Source organism: Tauraco erythrolophus, chromosome 2 (genome assembly GCF_009769465.1).
Source record: "Tauraco erythrolophus isolate bTauEry1 chromosome 2, bTauEry1.pri, whole genome shotgun sequence".
NCBI classification, from domain to species: Eukaryota; Metazoa; Chordata; class Aves; order Musophagiformes; family Musophagidae; genus Tauraco; species Tauraco erythrolophus.
Window position 1 is genome coordinate 91,347,111 of NC_141466.1, and position 24,785 is coordinate 91,371,895.

General features: G+C 37.1%; 1 protein-coding gene across 2 annotated transcripts in view; it reads right to left on the minus strand.

The window, feature by feature from the left end:
* AKT3 (AKT serine/threonine kinase 3) overlaps window positions 1-24,785 on the minus strand; it is a 123,108-nt gene that overhangs the window by 28,021 nt on the left and 70,302 nt on the right. The window contains exons 4-9 of one of the 2 annotated variants that reach the window (XM_009987638.1): window positions 23,929-23,931; window positions 20,079-20,210; window positions 16,434-16,499; window positions 14,772-14,840; window positions 6,283-6,405; window positions 4,071-4,199 (exon numbers count right to left, since the gene is read on the minus strand). In XM_009987638.1, coding sequence (XP_009985940.1) covers window positions 4,071-4,199; window positions 6,283-6,405; window positions 14,772-14,840; window positions 16,434-16,499; window positions 20,079-20,210; window positions 23,929-23,931 — 522 coding nt within the window. The remainder of the gene's footprint in view (window positions 1-4,070; window positions 4,200-6,282; window positions 6,406-14,771; window positions 14,841-16,433; window positions 16,500-20,078; window positions 20,211-23,928; window positions 23,932-24,785) is intronic. The other variant, XM_086627885.1, reaches the window with a different exon arrangement.

Below are 24,785 nucleotides of genomic sequence, written 5' to 3' on the forward strand. Positions count from 1 at the left end.
CACCTTGGTGTCATCTGCAAACTTGCTGAGGGTGCACTTGATCCCACTGTCCATGTCGTCAACAAAGATGTTAAATAGCAGGTCCTACCATTTTCCTTATTAGAATATGCCTAAATATCACAGATGATCTACATCTATGAAGAGTCATTTGAATGATCATCCATGAAGTCCCTTACAGACTTGTTCATAGCCAGAACATCATCTCTCCTGTTACTAAAAAGATTCAAAGCTTCAAAATTAATTTCTGGTATTTAAATTTGTATCTTCTGTGACACCAAAACTTAGTACCAAAAATGACTGCTCTACTATAAGACTGTCTGCTTAGTCCTAAGAACTTGAACGGAAATGCAGAGCGCCAGGAACTGAAATCTCATATAAGAAATTACCCCAATAAATAATCAGAGCTGCAAGAACTTTTTTTTCTCTGGCCAAGTAGCTTCATTTCCTGAACGTTCTATTAAAGAAAGCCTGTAGAGGTCTGTATCTTTATTAGAAAGTCTTTGATCCTTGACGATCAACTGAAAACTATCAAAATACAAACTGCTTTTAAATGCCTCACAGGTATATTTACAAGTACAAGTACTTTTTCAGTTTTATTCTTTCTTTATTAAGTGATACTCTCTGAAAAAGACACATGGTCCTGTCCTGCCTTTGTCTCTGCAAAACTGCAAAAGAAACATTGTGTTTTTTTCCTAAAAAAAACCCAAGAGTACATCTGTGTTTCCTAAATGAGATCACAATTCATCTTTTTCTCATAGGATCTATGTTTGTTCTCTGACACGACAATGATCTCTAATGTGATAGCTTACTTTGAAGGATAACAATGGAAACAGATTCCAAAGAAACAGTTTCTTCTTCCTGAAAAACTACTAAGGAATGAGAAATTATAAAATATTTTATACCTTTCAGATGAGGAATGCTACAGATTCTTAGAGCAGAGAGAAATATTAAGTATTACCACTACACTTGCACAAAAAAAAAAGGCTTGCATTAGTTCTAATGCAGATGATAAAGGAATTTCACTATATCAGATAACCGAATTATTCTCAAAAGACTTTATAATGTCACAAATAAAAAGTTACTTACTCATTCTTCAATAATTGTGACCAAAATGTACATCTGAACATATATAAGCCCTGCTATTTGACAGTGGCAACTATTTTCTTCCTAGAGGACTTATTTATACTTCACCATCTTTTATGCTTGGCATATAGCTATGCAAGACAAAGCACAGTCAATGCTATTTCAGTTTTCTTTAAACTGTAGAATACTGGCATTGGATAACAGGGAAGGACTAGGAGAGGACAATGGAAAGGGAACGTACCTGTGGACCACCTAGCTGGATGCCCTGCAACAGCACAGTGCTCAGTGAAGGTACACATAAACTTCTAGGTGGGTGACACGAACAACAAATCAGTGATGGTCCAGAAAAGTAATTCTAGCTCCAAAGATCAAAATTGGCTCCAACCTGGCAATCTCATTACATATTTTTCCTGTGGCCCACCATCCATTTGATCCTCACACAGACAGGAGCATTTTTCTGGATCTGTCAGATACCAGCAGTTAGTCTCAGGTCCTGTATGAAAGGTCAGGCCCTATCACTGTGAGATGAAAGAGCCTTTTCAACAGAGGCTGGGAAGGACTCCTTTGATCTCAGAAACATAAGGTTTGCACGGAAAAACACAGCAATAGGTATGCTTATTTTCTGAGTAAGAGTAATTCTGAAATCACCTTAGGAAATAATTCTGTATGGATCCACAAGGACATCTTCATCTGAGAGAAGATGATGCAAGGAGGAAATGCACCTTACTCAGGCTTAGCTACTTTCCTGTTTTCCTGTTGGAAGCAACTGCAATCTAGCTTTTGCAAAGAGGCAGAATGGTGAGCAGGACTCTAAGCCTCAAACAACGGTCCAAAAAGCACTTGGAGAGCCAAGCACAAATTTTTGTTTGGAACTGAATCCACAACAGTGAACTCATACAAAAGAAAACATTAAGTCAGTTCTCAGGCTAGGTGCAGATTCCTGCCAGTGCAAGGTTCTTGGGTCAGCTGCTTCCTGGCTGCTAGACAGCAACCTCGGGCTACCCCTGCGTGTTAACACAGTGCTCTGTCCTACTGTCCTCTGCCACCAGCCAACAAGTGCATGGGAAACTGAACCAAAAGGCCTGCAGAAGGGATGCACGCATCACAACTGACCTACATGACAGAAGAGGATGCAAGGGTATTATTGAAAGGACAGATGCTGAATGGATTTCTCCACATAACTAGAGAATGTCTTGCTTCTAAAGAAAGGCTAAAAGGTATCTGCCTTTACACTTACCATGGCCAGGCAAAACATAAGTATATGCTGTCACTTGTCTTGGGATAAACAAGCAGGAATTCACTGTGGTAAGAGGATTAAAGTCCAGCTGTAACACTAGGTTCTCATGATCTGGAATTTGTCAAAAGGTTTTAAGTCTTTGGCATCTGTCATGATTTCTGTGGCCTGAACCGCAACGAGAAGTGATTTTTGCACATTCATTCTCTGACACATGCACATGAATAGATTGGAGGATCCAGTCTCTTGATGGTCCCTTTATCGGTCAGCTGTCCCAGGTATAAAAATAAGATACAATTGTCTCAGGTGAGCAGCTATCCAGCCAATTCACTGGGAAACACTATTGTAGCAGCAGAGAGCATGAAGGGAAAGCTTATTTTTTGCAACAGTGTCCATACACTACTAACTTCACCCTTTTTAAATAAGAATGTGTGGATAAAGGTGTTGAGTCTTCTTTTGCCATATCAGTAACCTGCCTAGGTTGCTTGCTTTAAACACTTTATGTCTGAGGCAAAAGGGAATGAGTTTTGTGGTTCCAAGCATTAACAAAGAGTCAAATTCCTTCAAGACAGATTTTTACAGGGTGGGTCTCAAAAAACACTCATAATGGGAAGCGGATGAGAGGAGTGGGACTGCCAGAGAACAGAAAGGGAAATTGGATCAAGTAACTTGTGGTAAGTATCTAAAATCCAGAATGACCCCTTGCCCAGTTCAATGGAAGAGAACTAACATGTTTACAGAAGTGAGAAATACGGTGGCAGAAGAAAGCAACTGAATGGGCTATTTGCACTCTTTGAGAACGTTTTGGCAGAAGAAAGCAACTGAATGGGCTATTTGCGCTCTTTGAGAACGTTTTCGAGACTGCAACTGAATGGGCTATTTGCACTCTTTGAGAACGTTTTCGAGACTGCTGACAAGAAGATAACGAGAGGGTAAGAGCTGACAATGACTCCTGTAGCCTATACCAGTGATGAGAGTATCATTCCTTGCATTGTTCTCCTTGCTGGAACAGATTTTGGGTGTGTAACAGAAGAAAAGTGGTCACTGTACCAAGCCAAACAGGAACAATCTGCAATTTCTTCTAAGTAGTCAAGGGAACCAAAACAACATCCTCATGTCCATCTTTTCATAAGTTCTTGAGAAGTGTGATGTTTGGCACTCCGAGTACTAGCCAATGGTAAAGATGTGGTGGCATACTCTGGGATGCCACTTCTGTATACGTACTAGGAAACGGCTAGCTTTGGTGCCCACCTCAGTTCTGAGGTTGATATACTCAACTGTTTTTAGCAGAAATATCTAAAATTTCAACTCCCTCTCCCTGCAACTGGGAAGTTCAGATAAAATCCAGCAAATTCAGTACCTGCCTATTCCCCTTCGCCTCCACTGAGGCTATATAAACACTAGTTATACTCAGTTAGGCAGAATCATATGTTCCAAGTGACAGACAGATGGAAGATTATTTTTGAAGAAATCATTGGAAGATAAAAACTTTAACTGAGGAAGGCAAACATGAGAAGGAAAATGCAGGTTAGAGGCCTTTTTAAGCACTAAGAAGTATAGCATCAACATACATACAATCACTAAAAAGAAAAGTAGCACATACAATTCTGAATAACAACTGCATAGTATTAATCGGGCAGACTGTCAGTTCTTTACTACGATGAACAGTTTTCGGCATACAAACACTATAGTTTAAAATTAAATGAAAAGATACATTTTATACTGGATTACAAGAGTACATTCTAAATCATACCTCGGGTGCCAGGTATTCTGGAGTACCACAGAATGTTTTCATAGTTGCTGCATCTGTGATTCCTTCTTTGCAAAGTCCAAAATCTGTAATTTTTATGTGTCCATCTTTATCCAACATTAGATTTTCTAACTGTGTGTTGAGGAAAAAAAATGTTCCCTTAGCATTTCTTAACAGGACAGGCTGATGCATTACATCAATTTTTTAAAAAAGGTACACAGTTATTGCTTGCAATAGAACATAATTTGTCTGCAATTTAAAAAAAAAAAAAAAAAACACAAAACCCAGCACCTATTATATTACAGCATTTAACAGTGTTTATTTTTATATAATTTAAATAATTATTTAATACTATAATATAGTTCATAATAGTAAATCCCAGCTCAATCAAAGTATGGTCTTTCATTCTGAAGCTTACAAGTTTGGTGCATCTTCCATAGAAAGAATATATTTTTAAAAACATTCTCACGATATAATCAACTAATTCAACATTACAACCATGGCTGTCATTTGGTAAGACTTCATAGATTTCCTTTGCTGTTACATCACCTTCATTTACCAAGATGCATTTTACTTACTATAAAAAAACAGCTAGTGTATATCCATGTCCCATTCTTTTAAAATGAATACTTAAAACATATGCATATTCCACAACCTCTTCAATAATAGACAAAAATGGGGGTAGAGAAGCTACTGATAAAAACAAAACTGTGAGGTAAATTCTTCCTTGTACACTTGCAAAGGACACTGTTCTTAAATAGTTGTATGTGTATGCTTTACATTGCTTTTCAAATATATGATCCTTGCTTTGAGATGTGAAAACAGAGTATAGCCTGTTATGAAGTATTTAAAGAACAGGAATAAAAACTACTGCAATATTTATTGTGGACTATCTCAAAAACACGGCTAACATCACTTTCACAAAAGCTTTTTATTAGCAATTTAAATACAGATACAACTGAAACAAGTAAAACATACTTCGAACAACTTTTCTCAACAGAAGTTGCTTCTTTTCCTCATTGTAAGGTGTGCAGTGAAAATACCAACCAAGAACAATCATAGCCCTGTCTTCCTAAGCCTGCATAAAGCCTGAAATACAATTCAAAGGTATATATTTTCAGTCGAGTCTAACGGTGTCATACAAAGAAGATGCAAAGTAGATGACACCAGCAATGGAAGATTTATGAAGTCAAATTCCTCTTTCCTTATTATTTGGAATTTAAATCAAAAATCATGACCTATCATTCCTTGACTAGATAATTCCATATTTTTCCACGATGTCACAGCATGCCATGTTATTACAACAGATTCTGCTATAAACAGGTAACCCAGTATTTTGTTTTCTGTCTGCCTCCCTGAGCAGAGCTAGCCTACCATTGCCTCCTTTCTCTTCAGCTCTTGTACAAAGGAGTCCATGAATGAACTCCACTACTGCACATATATAACGGGAAAGCCAATTTCCCATACCAAAAGTTAAAGGCTTTTCACAGAAATAAAATATCTTGTCATGGAATTTAGAGGTTCTTCCCACATAAGTTAGAAAACATTCCTTTTGAAATCAGAGGTTATTTTCCATACAACATGGTCATACTGTGTCACAGAGTACCTGCAGCATAATATAAAAGGAACTTCAGACAACAGAGGATACAGAACTGTATATACAAGCAAATCTAAGACAAACTACATTCTAGTATTACGAATCTTTTCCAAGATACAAAAGACAAAATAATTTTTAAATTAAGGCTGAGATTCTTTTCATATTGAAGTATTCTGAATTATTTTAAATGTTTTCAAATCATACAAGAACGTAACTCTTTGCTGAGATACAGTCACATTGTCCCAATTCTCCATTTCCCTTGTTTGGGGACATTGAGAATTATATTTGAGGTTTATGTTGCAATCCAAGCTAGGTTATAAGTAATGTGGGGGAAAAAAAAAAAGATCAGAAGTTTAGATCTCCTTTCTCCTTCAAGTGCTAACACTAAGGTATGTTCTCTTCCTTTTTCTAATCAAGTTAAAGTCAAGTAACTTATCCATCTATAGATTACGGTATCAAATGGCTTCCTTCAGCACACGCATAACTTTAAGCTGAACACAGATTTTTTTTTTTTCCCCATTAACTCTGAATAGTGCAACTTTATAATTACTTTGTGTTTGTCCCAATAGTCTGTGCAAAAACAAAAATTTGATTACTTTTTTTTTTCCTTTTTTTTACCTTGAGATCACGGTACACAATCTTCCCAGAATGCAGATAGTCCAGGGCAGAGACAATTTCTGCACCATAGAAGCGTGTGCGGTCCTCTGAGAACACCCGCTCTCTCGACAAATGGAAAAACAGCTGCAGGGTAAACAGCAGGGACAGGATTGTAATAATTACTGATTTAGTGGGGGAAATTAACACAAACATAAAACACCTCTCATCACCATATTGTGATGATAGATAGTGTACTCTCAGTGGACACTCAGCACTCTTAGACAGCAGCTGGCTTATCTTTTCCAGGTTTCCAAAGGGAGAAAGCGAGCTGTTAAATCAGCGTTTTAATCAATATACCAATCTTGTTTAAGGCATTCTGCTTGCTACTCATTTAACCTTCAGTTACCAGAGGAAAAAAAAAAAAAGTATGCAGCAGCATAATTCTGTACTTCTCCCTCCACCACTTCCGTGGATTTTTATTTGAGGACACTGAGAAATATCATTAAAACACCCATATTCTGGTTCCGTCTTAAGTTTTCCAGTAATTTAGTTACTTTTCTTTGAACTGAAAAAAAGCTAGTTCTTCAGTGGACTTCAACTGAACAGGCAAATGGCATTTTACACAAGAACAGCACATTCCTACTGCTAGCAATACTACTAGAAAAAGTAAATCAACAACCGCTTAAGGCTTACAAAAATTAATCTACGTATTTAGTGCATTTCTTTGCTACAATGAAAACATTTCTTTTAATACTTTATAAGTAACAGCACTTCAGACACTTTTTCAACTAAAGTCTTTCAGTGAAAAGTTTTAGTCATTATGTATTGCCAGTAACTTCAGCTGCAATGAAAAGGCATAAGGTGACATTCTGTAAGGTTGTCAGCATCTTATTTGGTAAAACACCACTCTCAGAACCTGGAACAACACTTTAAAAAAGCAGAATTTGGCTATTTAATTCGAATGCTCTCTAAAATGGCTAGTTTTATTTACTGTGTCAGGAAAGCTTGGGAAAGTCCTTAAAGAAAGAATGGTGAGTATGTTTCTGTATTCTGCTTAAGACCAAATGGGCAGCCTGCCTTACTCCTTCAAGTTACGATGTTTTGGTTTTACCACAAGAGCTAACAATTAACAAAACAGAAATAGAGAAAACGTGATCATTTATAAATTAAATATAGACAAGGAAATCTGCAACGAAGTGGTTTTTTTTCTTTTCACTGCTAAAAACACCAAGTAGATGAGAGTTCCGAAATGGCAGGGTTGGTATAAAAAAGTCCAAAACCAACAAAAACAGTAATGTGCTTAATCTGTTATTACCACATTCTACTTTACACCTATAGGAAATCTACACTGCTCACACGGCGCAGAACAGTGTAAGAATTACTGCAGATATTTTCAGTGTGTGGACTTTTCAAAATGTAATTAAAAAGTCAATCCTATAAACAACTAGAAGTAAACTTCCTTCCTGACAGTTGTGGTCCAAAAAACCGCTTATTACTTTCTTCTGGACCTAATTAAACTTCCCACTAAACCGATCCTTTTGGCAGCATATATTTGTATAGGCAGAGCCTTCACAGAACACAGAAACTGCAGTATTATTTAAAGAGTATTTCCTTTTGTCCATTTTATCTGCATTCCCCTTTCAATTTCTTTCTGAATTCTCAAGACACTCTGTATAAAAAAAGGAATACCTGCATGACAAGGAGGATCATTCCTCTGTAGGTATGTCAAGGTATTTCAACTGCTCCTGCTGCACACTGATCTCTGGTGACATCAGCCCTCCCTATAGCAACCTGCTTTCTGTACTGACGACTGCTTAAATGCCAACGTAAACACAAGACCCATACATGCTAGGCCACTAAATCTGCCTTCAAGAAGAGACTCACATATTATAAATCTGGGAAAAGAATAAATAAATTTCTCCATTTGTGAGGTCTTTTCCACACAATTTTTCAAGATTTAAACAGGAAACATACACTGCTAGGTAGATCTTCATCCAAATAAAGCAAAATACAAAATTTATGTAATTTATGCATTTATATGGTTTGTGGTCTCTTTCATAATGAGCTAATGTCATTCATTTTTAAGATTTTTTTTTTTTGATGGACTCAACGTAATACAAAATAAAGGCAAACTTTCAGATCACTTTTAATGTGTACAAATAGCACATTCCAAAAATTCATAATATAACCCCTAGTTAACCCTACAGTCATATCTATGCAAAAGGACTACCGCAATTTTCTGTATGAAAGAGACTAACCCAGTAGCTGAGCAGTAAAGACTTAGAAAAGAGGTTATTGTAACAGATGCAATAGTTTCCATTAAAAAAAAAAGGCCCAATTTGAATATGAGAGTTGATAACCCGGCAAGTTAATGTAACAAAAATTTATTTCTTTAGTGTTTATCTCCAACAAAATATTCTTTATATTCATTCAAATACTAACTTCAAACTAAAATGACCAGCTAGAAACAACTAGCAGTGCTGTGTTTGCCAGAGACTGAGTTCCCGTCAGTTTATTTTAATGTTATATGACACTAGCCATTCTTCCTAAGCAAGTTTTCGTATTATTATAGCATCTAGAAGAGTGTTATGTCAAACCATACACACTAGTTTTGAATTAAGAATGTACATTTAAATATAAAAATACATGTTAAAAGTAAATTTATGCACTCACATATATGCTAAAGACACTAAAGCAAACTTCAAAATTACAATAGAAAAATCTAAACCAGTGAGATTACAGCATTATTTTCAGCTAATTATGTAGTTGGATCACTATTTTGGAGTAATTATGCCACCAGGCTCTATTTACAGTTGTCAGAACATGAAGATTAGATTTCTTAAGTCAGGAAGGAAAAGAAGAAATCTGATGGAAGGTTATGAAAAAAGCTTCCAACATTTGCACTATTTATTGATTTACAATTATTAAATACATGCTATAAAGTCAATGGAACTGCAATAGAAATAGCTTTGGCACAAAGAAAGACATTTTGCACATAACATTTTTGATAGCATACATGAGGGTGCTATAGTTACAGTGAGGACTGGAGCTATAAATTTCCTAGTGTGTCTTTATTTAAAAACTGAACAATGTTGTCATGGGGTTTTTTCTTAATAAAAAATTTTAATGGAAAAATTTTAACAAATAAAAACAAAGATCAAACATAAAAGTATATTCAACTGTAGATTCAAGCATGTCAAATATATAAAAGACAAACTCATATGAATCAATATGTTAAACTTCTACACGTGCTAGTGACCTTTTTGGCATGTCAAAAGTTGTATGACTGGCTCTTCCTGTTGTATATTGGGTTTGCATAGCTCTTTCATATCTGACTGTTGATTTGACTCTTTTGCAAAGCATTTGCAGAAGCAATCTTGAAATTTTGAATTATTTGTTTACTGTTTCAGACTTCATACTGCTTCTAGGCACATCTCATACTCAAAGAAATGGAGCATCCTTATTTTGGACTATCATAATTATAGGCTAAGGAACATTCATTTAGAGTTCAGGAAAACAAAACAGGACACAATCAAGATAAAAATCACAAAGCTTACAACAATATTCAGTTATTTTTCATTAGGTAGGTCGTAAATCCTCTTTTTCTAGACAGTAATAGCACTTGTTCAATTACAGCAAACCATTTAGCTCTCTCTTGCCTAATGAATTGAAGAGCTGTGGAAAAAAAAAAGTGCCAAGCAGAACAGAGATTCAGAATTCTGGTGTGGAGAAACCATCTCAATAAATTTTAGAGTCTAATTTTATTATACAGATAATTACCAATTAAGTTTGTTATGAAGTATGGAATTTGGAATTATCCTGAAAGTACAAAGCAAGGAAGTTAATCAACTTATTAGTCAGCCGAATCAGTGTACTCTGCAGAGTAATGTATGTAATAGATTTCATTCCTAAAGCTTTACAACCTTTAAAGGAAAATACCAGAAATAAAAAATGGGAAACACACACTCCAAAATTATTCCCCAACAATAAAAAGAAATTCATAGAATATCATTTTTTATACCATAGTTTATACCATTCTGTGTGGCCAAGGAGTTGGGGGAACACTAATGTATTACTAACATACTGCAATCACATAGTATTCAAAATTCTATGGGTTACAAAAGAAAGAGTAGGCAAATCAATACTAGCAGGTAAAGCATCAATACGGCCTTGCACATTTTTTTTCAAAATATTTAGAACAAGGACAGAAGAAAATGTACAAAAATGAAGGCATTTTCTTTTAAGTAGGCCTGTGTTGATCTTTTAAGTATTGATAGTTTTACTTTTTTACAAATATTTACATTAATATTCTATATTTTGAACCAAAGTAAAGAACACAGTTTATCATGTAATACTTGTACTGCAAGTATTTTGTACTTGTACTGCACATACTTTTTTTATCACTCACTCATAAAACGTGCCATTTCAAAGTCTTGATAATGGAATTTGGTCATCTCAACTAAGCCAGATGAATATTTTTTTCCTACAATCAAATTTCAATGTCTTTATGCTATTTTAATACAATTCCTTCAGTGTAACAAAGGTATTGGGAAGTAATCACAATGTTAGAAGTATCCTTCTGGCTCTATACTGCAACATAGTTTATGATCAATAGACATTGCTAAACATTTCAACCACAGAGTCCAACAGCAACACTGAAAAAAAGGAAAAGTTAAGATTTCAGCCCACAACAAAGACTTCATGACCGGGCCCTTAAGCAGTAGAAAATTAAGTGCAAAACTTGTCAGTATAAGAAAAGCATACTCAATATTTCCATCCGAGTAATCTGCTTGAAAAAATCCTCCAGTGTTTTGCTGTAATCCATTTAGCTACAGAAAATGCCTTTTTTTTTAAAAAAGGAAATCAAAAGAGAATTGGATATGGTAATACTTTGTACATTGTAAAAAAGCACAAATTGACCAGCAAAACTGATGCAGTCACATTTTCATTATAACATGTTCCCTTATTAATTGAGCCTAATTAATTTGAAGTTACATAGGCAAGGTAAGGCAAAGATAAATTGCTACTATTCTGGCAGGACATTAAATTCAACATGGATCTAGATTCTTAACAGGTATAGAAGATTCTTGTTTAGAATCATTTTAACACAATTTTTTCTCCTTCAGAACGAAATTCAGTGACCACCTCTGTGACTGTTTTCCTCCCTAACCTTAGGAAGAGGTACTGAAGTCTCCTAGAACTGACTGCACTTTTTACTACTGTAGTAGGGCAGAAATCTAAACTGTGGCATTTTCTTGCTTTCACCTGGGTGAGAGTTAAGAATACGGAAACAAATTTCAGTAACTCCTTCATTCAGAGGATTGTTTGGGTAATGTGCTCCTTAAAGACATAATCCATGAAAATTCCCAAGCAATCGGGTCAGGTACAACTGTTTAACTGAAAAGAAATCTTTAATCTGAAGGAATTTCAAGCAGAAACACACTGAAGGTAGTACAGCTCTGGAGAGAACCAAAAGCAACATGGTACTACGACAGACAATTTCCCACTGGAAGGATATAATTAAAAGATGACTTTTCAACACCTTCAACAGGGAGAAACCATTGTAAGAAAATGAAACTTCCTTGGAACATAGAGAGGACAGAAGAGGGAAGCAGCAAAAGAAAAAAAGTCTGTGTACCGTGTAGGAGACATGCTTACAAATGGTTAAAACGCTGGCTGAACTTTATGCAACTTAATTTCAGTAGTTCCGAGTTAATAACAAGGCTATTTTTACAAATATGAAGTCCTTTGTATTTCTTAGCAGACAGTGACTAAAGTCTGAAATTCACAGGAAAATTTGGTAAGATAAAAGATTTTCCTACTAAAAAGGACAGTTTGTCTCACTCACGATTCCAGATCTCTAGTCAAAGAGAAGCACATAAGCAAATCAAGAGAGTTTCGTCAAAGAAAACTGCCTACTCCGAAGGCCATTACTTCCCACTGTGGCAAAAATTTACAGTTAGCTTCACTGAATTAGGGAACCATCTGCGAAGAACATGAGCAACACTGACAAACAAGAGCATCATACCTGGAAAAAAGTGACCCGCTCTTGGCAAAGTACATTGCAATCATTCAAATCCCAATAAGTAAAAGTAGGCTGCCACCAAGAAACCCATGACACAAGTTGTTCGCAGCAGTTGCCACACAGGTGCCTCACCCAATGCAGAGGAATGCAAGAGACAAGCTTGATCAAAACACTGTGTCAAAGCATACTCAGTCTTAAGAAAGGAGTCGAAAACATTCTCTGCATCCTCTGTTCTACATTCAAATAGGACAGAAAAGTATGTTTCAAAAGAAGAGTATCTAAATGATAGGCTGATGTTAAAAACATACTTTCAAAGTGCATCCCCTGAGATTACAGAGATGAAATAAGGTCTTACACAGAGAAAATTAGGAAGAACTAGCTAGTTTATACAGCTTCACTTTTACAACTCATTGCAGATAGCACTGACTTTATATTGGTGACTTAAGTTCAATGTCACAGAATCACAGAATGTTTGGGGATTGGAAGGGACCTCAAAGGATCATCTAGTCCAATCCCCCTGCTGGAGCAGGACCACCTAGATCAGATCACACAAGAACGTGTCCAGGCAGGTTTTGAGCATCTCCAGAGAAGGAGACTCCACAACCTCTCTGGGCAGCCTGTTCCAGTGTTCTGTTACCCTTACTGGGAAGAAGTTCTTCCTCATGTTTAAGCAGAATCTCCTATGTTCCAGCTTATATCCATTTCCCCTTGTCCTATCATTGGATGCCACTGAGAAGAGCCTGGCTCCATGCTCATGACAGTCACCCTTTACATATTTATAAACATTAATGAGGTCCCCCCTCAGTCCTCTCTTCTCCAGGCTAAAGAGACCCAGCTCCCTCAGCCTCTCTTGCATTCCTCAGAAGGGAGATGCTCCACTCCCTTAATCATCTTTGTGGCCCTGCGCTGGACTCTCCCAAGCAGTTCCTTGTCCTTCTTGAACTGAGGGGCCCAGAACTGGACACAATATTCCAGATGCGGCCTCACCAGGGCAGAGTAGAGGGGGAGGAGAACCTCTCTCGACCTACTAACCACACCCCTTCTAATACACCCCAGGATGCCACTGGCCTTCTTGGCCACAAGGGCACATTGCTGGCTCATGGTCATCCTGTTGTCCACCAGGACACCCAGGTCCCTTTCCCCTGTGCTGTTCCCCAACAGTTCAGTCCTTAACTTGTACTGGTACATGGGGTTGTTCTTACCCAAATGCAAGACTCTACACTTGCCCTTGTTGTATTTCATTAAATTTCTCCCCGCCCAATTCTCCAGCCTGTCCAGGTCTCTCTGAACGGCAGCACAGCCTTCTGGTGTGAAATGGCAATGTCAAATAAGCCCGCTTAGTGTCCAAGAGAAGGCTGTTATCCCATTACTGCTGAGGGAGATTTTTGTGTCTAGTTCAACTTGCCAAAACAGTTCAACATCTGTGATGTCCAGAACCAGGTATATACATAGTGAGTTAAACAAGCCATCCTCCCATATGAGAACCCTACAGCACCATGTTTAGCCGTGGCTGGTAGAGGACAGCCATGGATGAGTTAGGATGTAAACAGGCCTCAGACTGGGCTCAGAAATCGCCAGGGCAATGAATGCAGGACAGGTACTCTGGGGGTGCTCAGGCATTAGGATTATAGCCGAAGACAGTTTTATTGTAGAACACAGAAAAAAAATAATGCAAAACATGGTATCATGCGGCAACAATTCCTGAATGAAGAAACTGTTTTCTATTAAAAAAAGCTAGTGGAAACACTTAGTCCTTCAAGGTTATCATGCAGCATATAGCACACAAAAGAAGGAAAACCCCCTAGTCCATGTTTTAACAAGATATAGTCTGAATAGCAAACAGCACCTAAAAGGTAGATAAAAGCTCTCTTCTTAGATTCCAATTCTCTTTAATTCCATTCGACAGGCACAGTTTTTGATATTCCGTTCTTCAGTAAACAGCTGGAGGACAGCAACAGCTTAAAGGCTAACAACACTGTAAGAAGTTAAGCACTTACGCTGAAATTTCCAGAGTACACAGCAAGTGAAAGGGACAGAAGTAATGAAAAATACAAACACTCCTCTCTTTTCTCATAGGTATTTGCAATGGATATAGCAAAGAAGAGAGCACATATTTCACATTAGGACAAAGCAAGACTAGTCAACATTATTTTTGCTTGTTTGCACTAGACTATGACCTTTTCATGCCAGAATATGCTATAATATACTTGAAGAATAAAAACAACAAGCACGCTATTATTTCTCTATGATGAAATTATCTTTCAAGATATAAGTCTAATTTTTCAAGAATAGGAACTACTTTTGACAGCATAGTTATAAAACACATCTACATTTTTTTTAAATAAAACAATTTTTAAAATTTAAAAAAAAACAAACCCTTCAAAGATGTTAGAAAGCAAAAAAGACAAGAAAAATTATATCCTTTAAAGTGCTGCCCAGTGACAGTGTTACTGTTACAAGCCCAGAACATCTTTTTTAAACTTACCTCTCCTCCATTAACATACTCCATCACAAAACACAAACGATCCTTTGTCTGGAAGGAATATTTCAAGGACTTGCAAAGAAAACAGCAAAACCAAACCAATTATCATCTTGCATTAACCCAATTTCTTGCACTTAAATTGTAACAAAATTTAATTTTATCCTTATAGGCAGACAATTCTGACTTGGTGAGAACTCAGTGACTAATTAGAAGTGTAACTTCCTATCTGGAGCTTGAGATGAATTAACATAGAAATTCATGTCATCCCTCATCTCTGCTACGTGGCCATTGACATGAAAATATCACACTTACTATAGTAAAATACTAAATAGTTACTAAAATATACAATTTTCTCCTGCGTTTCTTACTGCCACACATGGTACCAGCTACTCTCCTTCATCATATTTTATGATGTCCACCTCTGCAATGCCCACAAAAACAGAGATTACCATATTCTTTTTAATTTCTCCCAAATAAAATCTTAAAAGTGATCTTAACCTCCAGCCTGCTTTCAATTCCAACGCAAGGACTCTCTAGTTTCACATACTATGCCATGTTAAAAACACTGAGTGCCAAATGAATATATTTATTTATGTATGATTTTAAAATTGTAATAAATGTTAATATTTTTATTAAAACGTTTAACTTGGAAAATAGTAGGAAACAAAAGCTACACATGCGGGCTTGGCCTAAAAGAAACAAAATGCAGTAGAACTACATGTAACAAAACCATAAGGAGACGCACGTGACTGCATGACTCCTTAAAATATTTGTTTAATCATATCAGAAAGACGTACAACTGCAGTGACATTGTTGCATGATTTGATTGGAATTATGCCTACTCCTGCTTACTTTTACACTCTAATTTAAGAAACTTTCAGAGATCTCATTTCTCTTGACTGAATTTCCAAGAATATTTTGGCCAAGCAATGTAAACGCAATCCTCTGCGTTCTAACAGGTTTATGATTTTCTAAATAGGAAAGCTTCTATGCTATACTTTGATACAAAAAATAAAATAATTTTTCCCTATCTTAAACTACAACATTAATTATCTTTTGAAATCAACGCCAAGATTTTCTAATATAGTCTCAAAGGAGAGGAATCAGAATTACCTCTATAGAAGAAAGTCAGTTGTAAAATTAAAACTATAAATCATAATTTGTCATGAATCTCAAAATTTTCATCTTCTTTTCAATATTTTCCTTCTATTAAATATTAACCATATGAAGACTAAGATATTGAGGTAGCAGCGTTTGAGTTTTGTTGCTCCACAGGTTACTTATGTTGAACAAATAGTTATTTTTATCATTTTATTGAATTCTTAACTAACTTTTCTTGGTAAAAATTACTTACTTGACACTATGTGAAATCAATAACTTTTATTTAAAAAGTATTCATATACAAAAATCGAAAAAATTGCACAACAGTTACATTCTACAATTAATTTTTTTTTCAGTGTAGTTAAGCTTTACTAAATTATTAGAAACTTTATTTCTGAAATCTTAAATACATAAAGGAAATCATAAGCACCAGACAGCTACTGCTTGTTCACAAATCATCATAAAAAAGACTTCAAAATTTGTTTGCAAATTATGTTCATAATGGAACATCCAACATGGTAAAATTACCTGCTAATGTACTTAAAACTAATTCCTAATACTTACTGTTAAAAAAGGGTGTCTGGTGTTTTTCAATACTCTGCTTTCTGTAAGCGTATGAGCCACTTCATCCTGAGAAATAAAGAGTAGAAGAAGCAGGTCTGAATTAAGATATAAAATTGTTATTTAATTAACTATGAGGAAAGTTCAACACTTCCAAAAAGCGAAGCTACAGTACAGTTTTGGAAAATGAATGAACCTGAAAGAAACATGACAATTCACGTTTTTTGAGAAAAGATTTTAAAGTAAACTTAAGTTTGGCAAAATAAAATTTAATGTAATTTATTTTATTTTATTTTTCTTATTATGTTGCTTTAAAATTAAGTCTTTAACTTTATATTCAATGCAGGGAAGGAAGAAATTATAATATTGGATTTGACTGTTGAAAAATATAGTCATCACAACTTCGCAGTTCTGGTATGAATCATCTGAACAACACATCTACAGAGAGACTTAATCAGTTTGCAAGAAACATACACCAGTAGTAACTGTCAGGAACAGAGTAAGGAGAGAGAATGGTGGGAAGGCTCACCCTTCACTACAGAGAAAAGCAGGGCATTTAGGAGGTTCACTTTGTGAACACACAGTCATTTTATGCAATTCTACATGTAATACATGCTGTGAATCTCCCTTCTTCATGATGCCAGGGACCAAACCTGAAAAGTCTGACAGCCACTGGGGTGGTATAGCCATCTTCTGTAGCTCTAAGCTACCATTGAGTATTATAGTATAGAGAATTGAAAACTATCTTAATGTGACTCAAATTTCAACCATAATTCTGTATAAGTAAATATATTTAGTCAAAGTATACTTTATTGTTGCTACAAATAATATCAATATAACATTATTGTACTGAACATGCTTATCAGACTGTGCTCTGAAGATAAGGTATTATTAAACTGGAAAGTAAACACAGATGTCAGGAGTTTTAAATTAGACTTGAAAAATTGTCAAAATAGGAAGTTAAACAACACAACAGAGCTATTGGTAATAAATTATGATGCCATTTATTTGAATGGCAGTGCAACACTGAGTGTGTATTACAACCACACACTGGGGGAAAAACAAAAACACTTCCAGGAGAAAAGCAAGCCTAAAGTTTTATTTACTTATTTATTTATTCATTTATTTATGTTTGGTTGGTTGGTTGGTTGGTTGTTTTTAAACCTCGGTGGTTCATCAGATCCGAGGCATAAAAAGCTGGTCAGTTTTTCTGGCATTGCCTCAGAAGTTTATAATACTGTTAGTAACTCCTTGGTAAGCGTAACATTAATCTGTCATGAAAATTTAGGATCAACAGATTTAGTCTGAACTGGGCAGATGCTATACAGCCCTTCTAAATACAGCTGTCAGTGCACCACTTTTCTATTCCATATAATGCTGTTGCAGGTATGACCTTCTATAGCGTGTACTATATCACATTACAGGCTGAGTTGGGACTGCAGCTCTGTTCCCCCTAGTGATCGCATCCTTAGCACCCATCATCAGAGTTAAATGTTATCGGTAAATCCCCATGACATACTTACACAGACTGGGCTACACAGCTAAGTTCAGGCTCAAGTTTGCTTTTAGTTTTAGTTTGAGGAGGAGTGGAAAAACTGGTATTTGATGACTACGGGGGAAAAAAAACACCATCACTTCACTTGTGAAGATTTAAGAATAGTCTATTTTTAAGTCTTTCATCAGTTTCTTATCAATATAAAACCAGACAGACTGTAAGACTTAGACGGACTCCTTTCAAAATAAAACTCCAGTTCTGAGGAAGTCAAATTTAAAAGACTGAAGTGTTCCCACTTTCATCACAGGCTGAAAGGCATGTTTCCTGACACACTTGATCTTCTTGTTAGTCTACAAACAGGCAGAAAAATAGACCCTGGTCTGTTTCAGAGAGTGTCAGGTTCTGCCCAATCTATCCTTGAGCTATCCTTCTGTTTTCAGGTAAACAGATCAATGAACAGCTGCATCCCTGATCTCTTCGAAATTTCTCTGGCTTTATACATATACGAACAAGAACTTTTACTCAACAGAGAGAGACAAAGTTATCCAAGCATCAGTTTTAACCCTTCTAAAAATTCAGTGATATTGTAGCAGCTAGCAAAGTAAAAGGGAAACCCTAAAATTCAAAAATGTGGGGTTTATTACATTGGTAAAAAGAAACAAGCTGAAATGCTCTGAAGGCTGGAAGGGTATAAACGAGCAGCAGTAGAACAGGAGCTCATATCAGTCAGACATAAGACTCCCTCGAGGACCCCCTGGCTGCCACAGGTGAGCAGAGCACTGGGGACAGATGTCAGGCTGGAGACTGGGCCACAGTGTGCAGCAATCAGATGGACTCTGAGACCCACAGGGCAACCCACAGAGATTGCTTCCATTTAAGAAGCCTTACAAAGACAGCCACTGAGATGCTCCTTCCCATGCAGAATCAGAAGAACGCAGTGGCGATAGTCTTTATTTTCTGTATCTCCTGATTATGAAGAAGAAAAGGGCACTCTCTGCTGCTGTTAGTCCAAATCACACACATGCCAACCAGCCTGCCAGTGTACATGAGACAGCTGTTAAGGACACGCAGAACTCACAGGTCAGTGTCTTCTCTGCCAAAGACAAAAATCTAAGTCTCTCCCCCTACACTAGGGCTGGTTTCAATGAAACTCAAGGAAATATAATTGGTTTTGAGGTTTCTACTTCTCTATCAAATTTAACTGAAAGTGATCAACGTTTTCAAAAGTTATTAGAAAGTGAGTGACAGATAGACAAATGAACATAGAGTTAGACTGCAAAACTCTGTAAGCCTATTTTCATAGGCCAATAGGAAAATTAGAAAAATCTGAAGGATATTTTAAAATAAAATATATGTAAACCACAGTAGTTCCCATCCACATTCAGTTTTTATGAATACTGGCATTGTTAGCCTCAAGCATTCAAAATTCTCAGTCAGATCCACATCCCTCAAAAACCTTCTTACTTAATAATTGGGATTATTTTTAATTGCATCTCATGGTGATAAGAGCATGTAGATTTCTCACTCTTGACTTGTTCTGTGCAAATGGGATTCAAAACTTTAAGAATTGCTAGAAACAAAGCTCAGAGTAGACGATCTTCAACTTTAAAAGGTAAAATTATGATCAAGTACAAGAGCTAGTAACACTAACCTAATCAAGTTTAAGTGACTGGACAATGCCAGTTTAAATCACTTCTCCAGACATCAGCTTCAGACTTTCCTTGTTTCTCAGAACTGAAAAAATGAAATTCTTAGTCCCATGCATAGCCATCTTACCTAACATATCAGGAAGAGAGCACAAGTCTATTAAATTAATTTCATTTATGCAAATAAACCTGTAGTACTTAGAAAATTTTTTGAAGTATGTAACATACGCTACAATGCACTTTTTCTTGTTTTAAATTTGGATTGCGCTATCTTCCTGCCCTGAGAATTCTCTCAATGCTTTAGCACACTCTAGATTACAAGACACTGGAAAAAGGCATGCAAAATGGGTACACAAACTTCTTTTTCTAGTCTTGTTTTCTGAAGATACACACACATATTTCTATCAAAGTCAGTTTCCACCAAAAATCAAATACGCCTTACGTATTAGATATCGATTATTCCATTCAAAAAAACTGACCCAATATTAAAACAATAACCTTCCTTACCTTTGCAATAATGACTTCTTTTTTCAAAATCTTCATAGCATAGTATTTCCCACTAGCCTTCTCTCGGACCAGGATAACTTTGCCAAACGTGCCTTTGCCCAGTAGTTTTAAATAGTCAAAATCATTCATTGTCTATAGAGAGTAAAGAACAAGGATTAGCAACACTTATGCTATCCAGTTCCAGTATGCACACAAGTGTGTCCGCATATAACCAAATGCTGTTACCAATATAATAAGAACAGTTTACAAAAATCGGTGCACTTCTATGATTAAGCTCATAATAGCTCACTGTATTCTTAAACCAAGAGGATATATTGTTCAGTATTATTATTATAGTTCTCTAAAGTCAGGTACTGCACAGTATACTACACACACACACTTATTTTTGCAAAGCACACACACAACACAGCCTTAGCCTATACCAGCATTTCATGAATGCTCCACATCTAAGAAAGCTCATCAACTTGTTACTACCAGGGACACAAGAACATTGCCTATCAGTAGGTTTCACATAACACCAAACACTGCACTGATGGCTGTTTTGAAACATACATGATCCTCACTGCAATATTATACCAGCAGAACTCTACAACAGTCTTTGCATTAGAGGTGCACTTTTAAAACTTTTAATAGAGGGTACAATTATATGTTTTTTACATTAATCAATCTGGCTCTGAAAAGGAAGAGATGGCAAGTTTTTCTCTTTCATGTGACTCGATTATAGTGACCGTTCAAGTATCTAGTATCACCCTAGTTTTGCAGGTTAAACATAGTATGTCCAAGAGTTGGTTCCACCAACAAACAATTTAAGTCCAGTAGGTTTATCAGCTCAACTGGAGTGTCACACACTGCAAGAATATGACCAGACAATCTCAGATCCAAAAGTAGTTTAACCACTTTCATGAGCACAAAGCTTGAGTCAATTATCATCTTAGTTCTGCGAGTTCATTTCACAGCCAGTTCAGAAGCATCAATCCTATGGTCTATGCATTCGATGCAAAGCTAAGGATGTAAAAAACCCACTGAGAATGCAGTGACTGCACAGGGTCACCTTGGACTGACAGCAGGGCTCGTTTGGCCAACTCAGGGCCAATAAGTGGCTTCCGCTGTGTGTTTCCACAGCACATCTTTCAGCGCACTCTTACTGGCTTGGGTGTAGCACCACATAATGACACATAGACCATTAAGGCACCCAGGAGCCTTGAGGAAAGCAGTTAAAAGCTCTGAAAGACAACACACAGCTATTCTTGTTATAGTACTGTTCTGTAGTATCAGTAACCTTCCCTCCTTTGTGAATAACACACCTCAAAACATTTATAAAGAGTAATTACACTCTGAATCTCTGTTTTGCCAAGATGAATATATTAAATCCTGCTATGTGTGAGGAAAACAAAAGATTGTGGCTTATCTTTCAAATTCCTAGTGTCTCTTTGTATCACTAGTTGCAGTCTCAGACAGTACTCTTGATTACTGATACTTGGATCATCTTCATGCCTCTCCTCTGGACTCACTCCAACAGGTGCATGTCCTTCTGATGTTGGAGGCCCCAGAGCTGATTGCAGTATTCCAGATGGGGTCTCACCAGAGCAGAGTAGAGGGCAGAATCACCTCTCTCGACCTGCTGGCCACACTTCTTTGGATGCAGCCCAGCATACGGTTGGCTTTCTGGGCTGCCAGCGCACACTGCCAGCTCATGTTGTGCTTCTCATCCACCAGCACTCCCAAGTCCTTTTCCTCAGGGCTGCTCTCAATGCATTCTCCGCCCAGCCTGTATTTGTGCTTGGGATTGCCCCGACCCATTTGCAGGACCTTGCACTTGGCCTTGTTGAACTTCATGAGGTTTACACAGGCCCATCTCTCCAGCCTGTTGAGGTCCCTCTGGATGGCATCCCTTCCCTTCAGTCAACCACACCACACAACCTGGTGTTGTCAGCAAAGCTGCTGAGGGTGCACTCGACCCCACTGTCCATGTCATCGACAAAGATGTTAAACAGCACCGGTCCTGATACCAAGCCCTGAGTAACGCCACTCGTCACTGGTCTCCAATTGGACATTGAGCTGTTCACTGCAACTCTTTTGAGTGTAACCATCCAGCCAATTCTTTATTCACTGAGTGGTACACCTGTCAAACCCATGTCTCTCCAATTTAGAAACAAGGATATCATGCAGGACAGTGTCAAAACCTTGTATAAATCCAGGTAGATTATGTCAGTTGCTCTTCCCTTATCCACCAACACTGTAACCTCATCTTAAATGGTCACTAAATTTGTCAGGCAGGATTTGCCCTTACTGAAGCCATGTTGGCTGTCACTCATCACCCCTTTATTTTCCATGTGCCTTAGCACAGTTCTAGGAGCATCTGCTCCATGATCTTGCCAGGCACAGAGGGGAGACTACTGGCCTGTAGTTGCCTGGTTCTTCCTTTTTTCCTTTTTAAAAATGGGGCTGTGTTTCACCTTTTCCAGTCAGTGGGAACTTCACCAGACTGCCACAACTTCTCAAATATAACGAATAGTGGATTGGCAACTTCACGCACCAGTTCCCTAACGACCTGCGGATGCATCTCATCAGGTCCCATGGACTTGAGGTCAAAGTCTGCTCTCCTGAAGTCCAGAGTAGTGAGCTTGCTGTGTGCCCTCCTTGCTACCCTAGGGACCTTGAACTCCACCATTTCACAGTCACTACGGCCAAGGCTGCCCTTGAGCTTCCCATTCTCCATCGGCTCCTCCTTGTTGGTGAGAACAAGGTCCAGCATAGCACCTCTCCTTGTATCAGTACTTTCCTTATCCCTACCAGAAGTACCTGTAAAAGTGCCTACATATCTTATGCACATTCCAAGTGTAGAGCTATTGGGCATATCCCCTGGTGTGCAATCAGAAAGAGTAGCAGCAAAATATATTCTGTCCTGTGAGAAAGAATAAAGGGCAAAACTTCCTTCTGAAATTATTTATTCCTTTAAGTTCAAGTGCATGATACTATTACTGTGGATCTGAAGTTGCTGGTGACAAACTGTGAAAATAATTTATGCAATTGCTCACTCAGAGTCAGTTTGAAATCTGCTCACATAAGGGGTAGAACTGAAGTTCCATCAACCACATTAATGAATTCCTCGGCTTTAAGTGTTCAACCTACAACTTAAAAGCTGTAAAAGGTCTCCAACAGACTACTTAAGGTAACACCTGGATAGCTGGATATTTCAAAGCTTTATTAAAGAGAAGATGCTTTCAGTTTATCAATTTTCTAGCTATATCGGCAGGAATTAAATCTTTTTCCCATGTTATGGTTGATTAGTGGCTTCTAAGCAAATTAACCTTAGTGAATTCCATTCTTTGCTCAAACAAACATTTTTGCACTGACAGATTTTGTTTCGCTGCCAAAACCACCTCACATCAAGAACAACAAAACTGCATATATTCCAGTAAGAAATATGAATAACGAAGATTTCAAAGGCTCAATATACTTTTTACCTAAAGTAAATCCACACAGTGAGTATAACGTTAAAGTTTATGACCACAGACAAATCCTTAAGTCATCAACTTTTCCAAAAACTAGTATAATGTGTTGCAGCTAGTGACACATGATGTTGCATGTAAAACTGTGGTCCAAATACTATGTGACTACTAGTACTTAATCAACTAAAAGGATGGCTTCTCAAATATCACAATCAGTACTTCAGAAAGTCAGGTTATCTACTTCAATAGTTCTATGATAACCATCAAGCAAAACAAATATCTTTGTGCCAAGGCCGTGAAAATTGACAAAAACACATGAAAAACCCAAAATGCATTCAAAACATAATTCAGGTAGAAGATGAGTAATTCAGGACAGAATCCTCCATATCTTCAGTCACAACCTATCACATTGCCCAACAAAGAATGGTTAACAACTTTATTGATAAAGAATACTGAGTTAGTGACTGTAACAACTTATCACTTCTAACAGTCAAAAATTTATGGGATCATAAGCAACCTCCAAGGGTAACTTTTTCCGACACTTCTGATCTTCTTTGAGAGGCTGGATTTAGCGAGGGACCATCAGAGTCTGAATAAAATCAGCTCAGAAAAGCAGCCCTTTACCCACACACAGAAGGAGGATCTTGGCACAACTCATCACAGACAGGAGTTTGATGCTAAGGGCAGCAAGCCAATCAAATTGAAAGACTCATTCGCCCAAAATTTGCTTACATAATGTTCATCAAAGCAGTTATGAATCTAGTTGCAAGCTCAGTGAAAACAAGTTTAAAAAATATATGTATATTTATAAGAGGAAGGTAATAGCTTTGCAAGATTTTGAGCTGTGGCTGAACAGCAGGTTATGGTGGCAGTGCTAGTCCTAAGAATAAAGTCTCCTGATGCTCTCATTCTTTAGAAGCTCAGCAGAAGGCTTAAAGATGATACGCAGTGCAGCGTAACTCAAAAGTCTGCCAAAGAACACAAGGCCTTGGGAGATAAAAACACAGATGCCATAGCTAAGGGTGTACTGAAAACTGGTGGAAAAATTGAAATACTCCCTAAACCTGAGAGATGTTGGTAAGCAAGTTTGGAGGCCTCCATAAGATTAGATCCTTTCTCCTTGATGATTTTCCTACCTTTTTCATTCCTACCAAACTGTGAGGATTGAATCTTTTTCCTCATTACATTACTTTTTGAGTTCCTCTGAAAAATTTATTGTTTACTCATTCTGCATCCTGCAAAACAAACTTGTAAA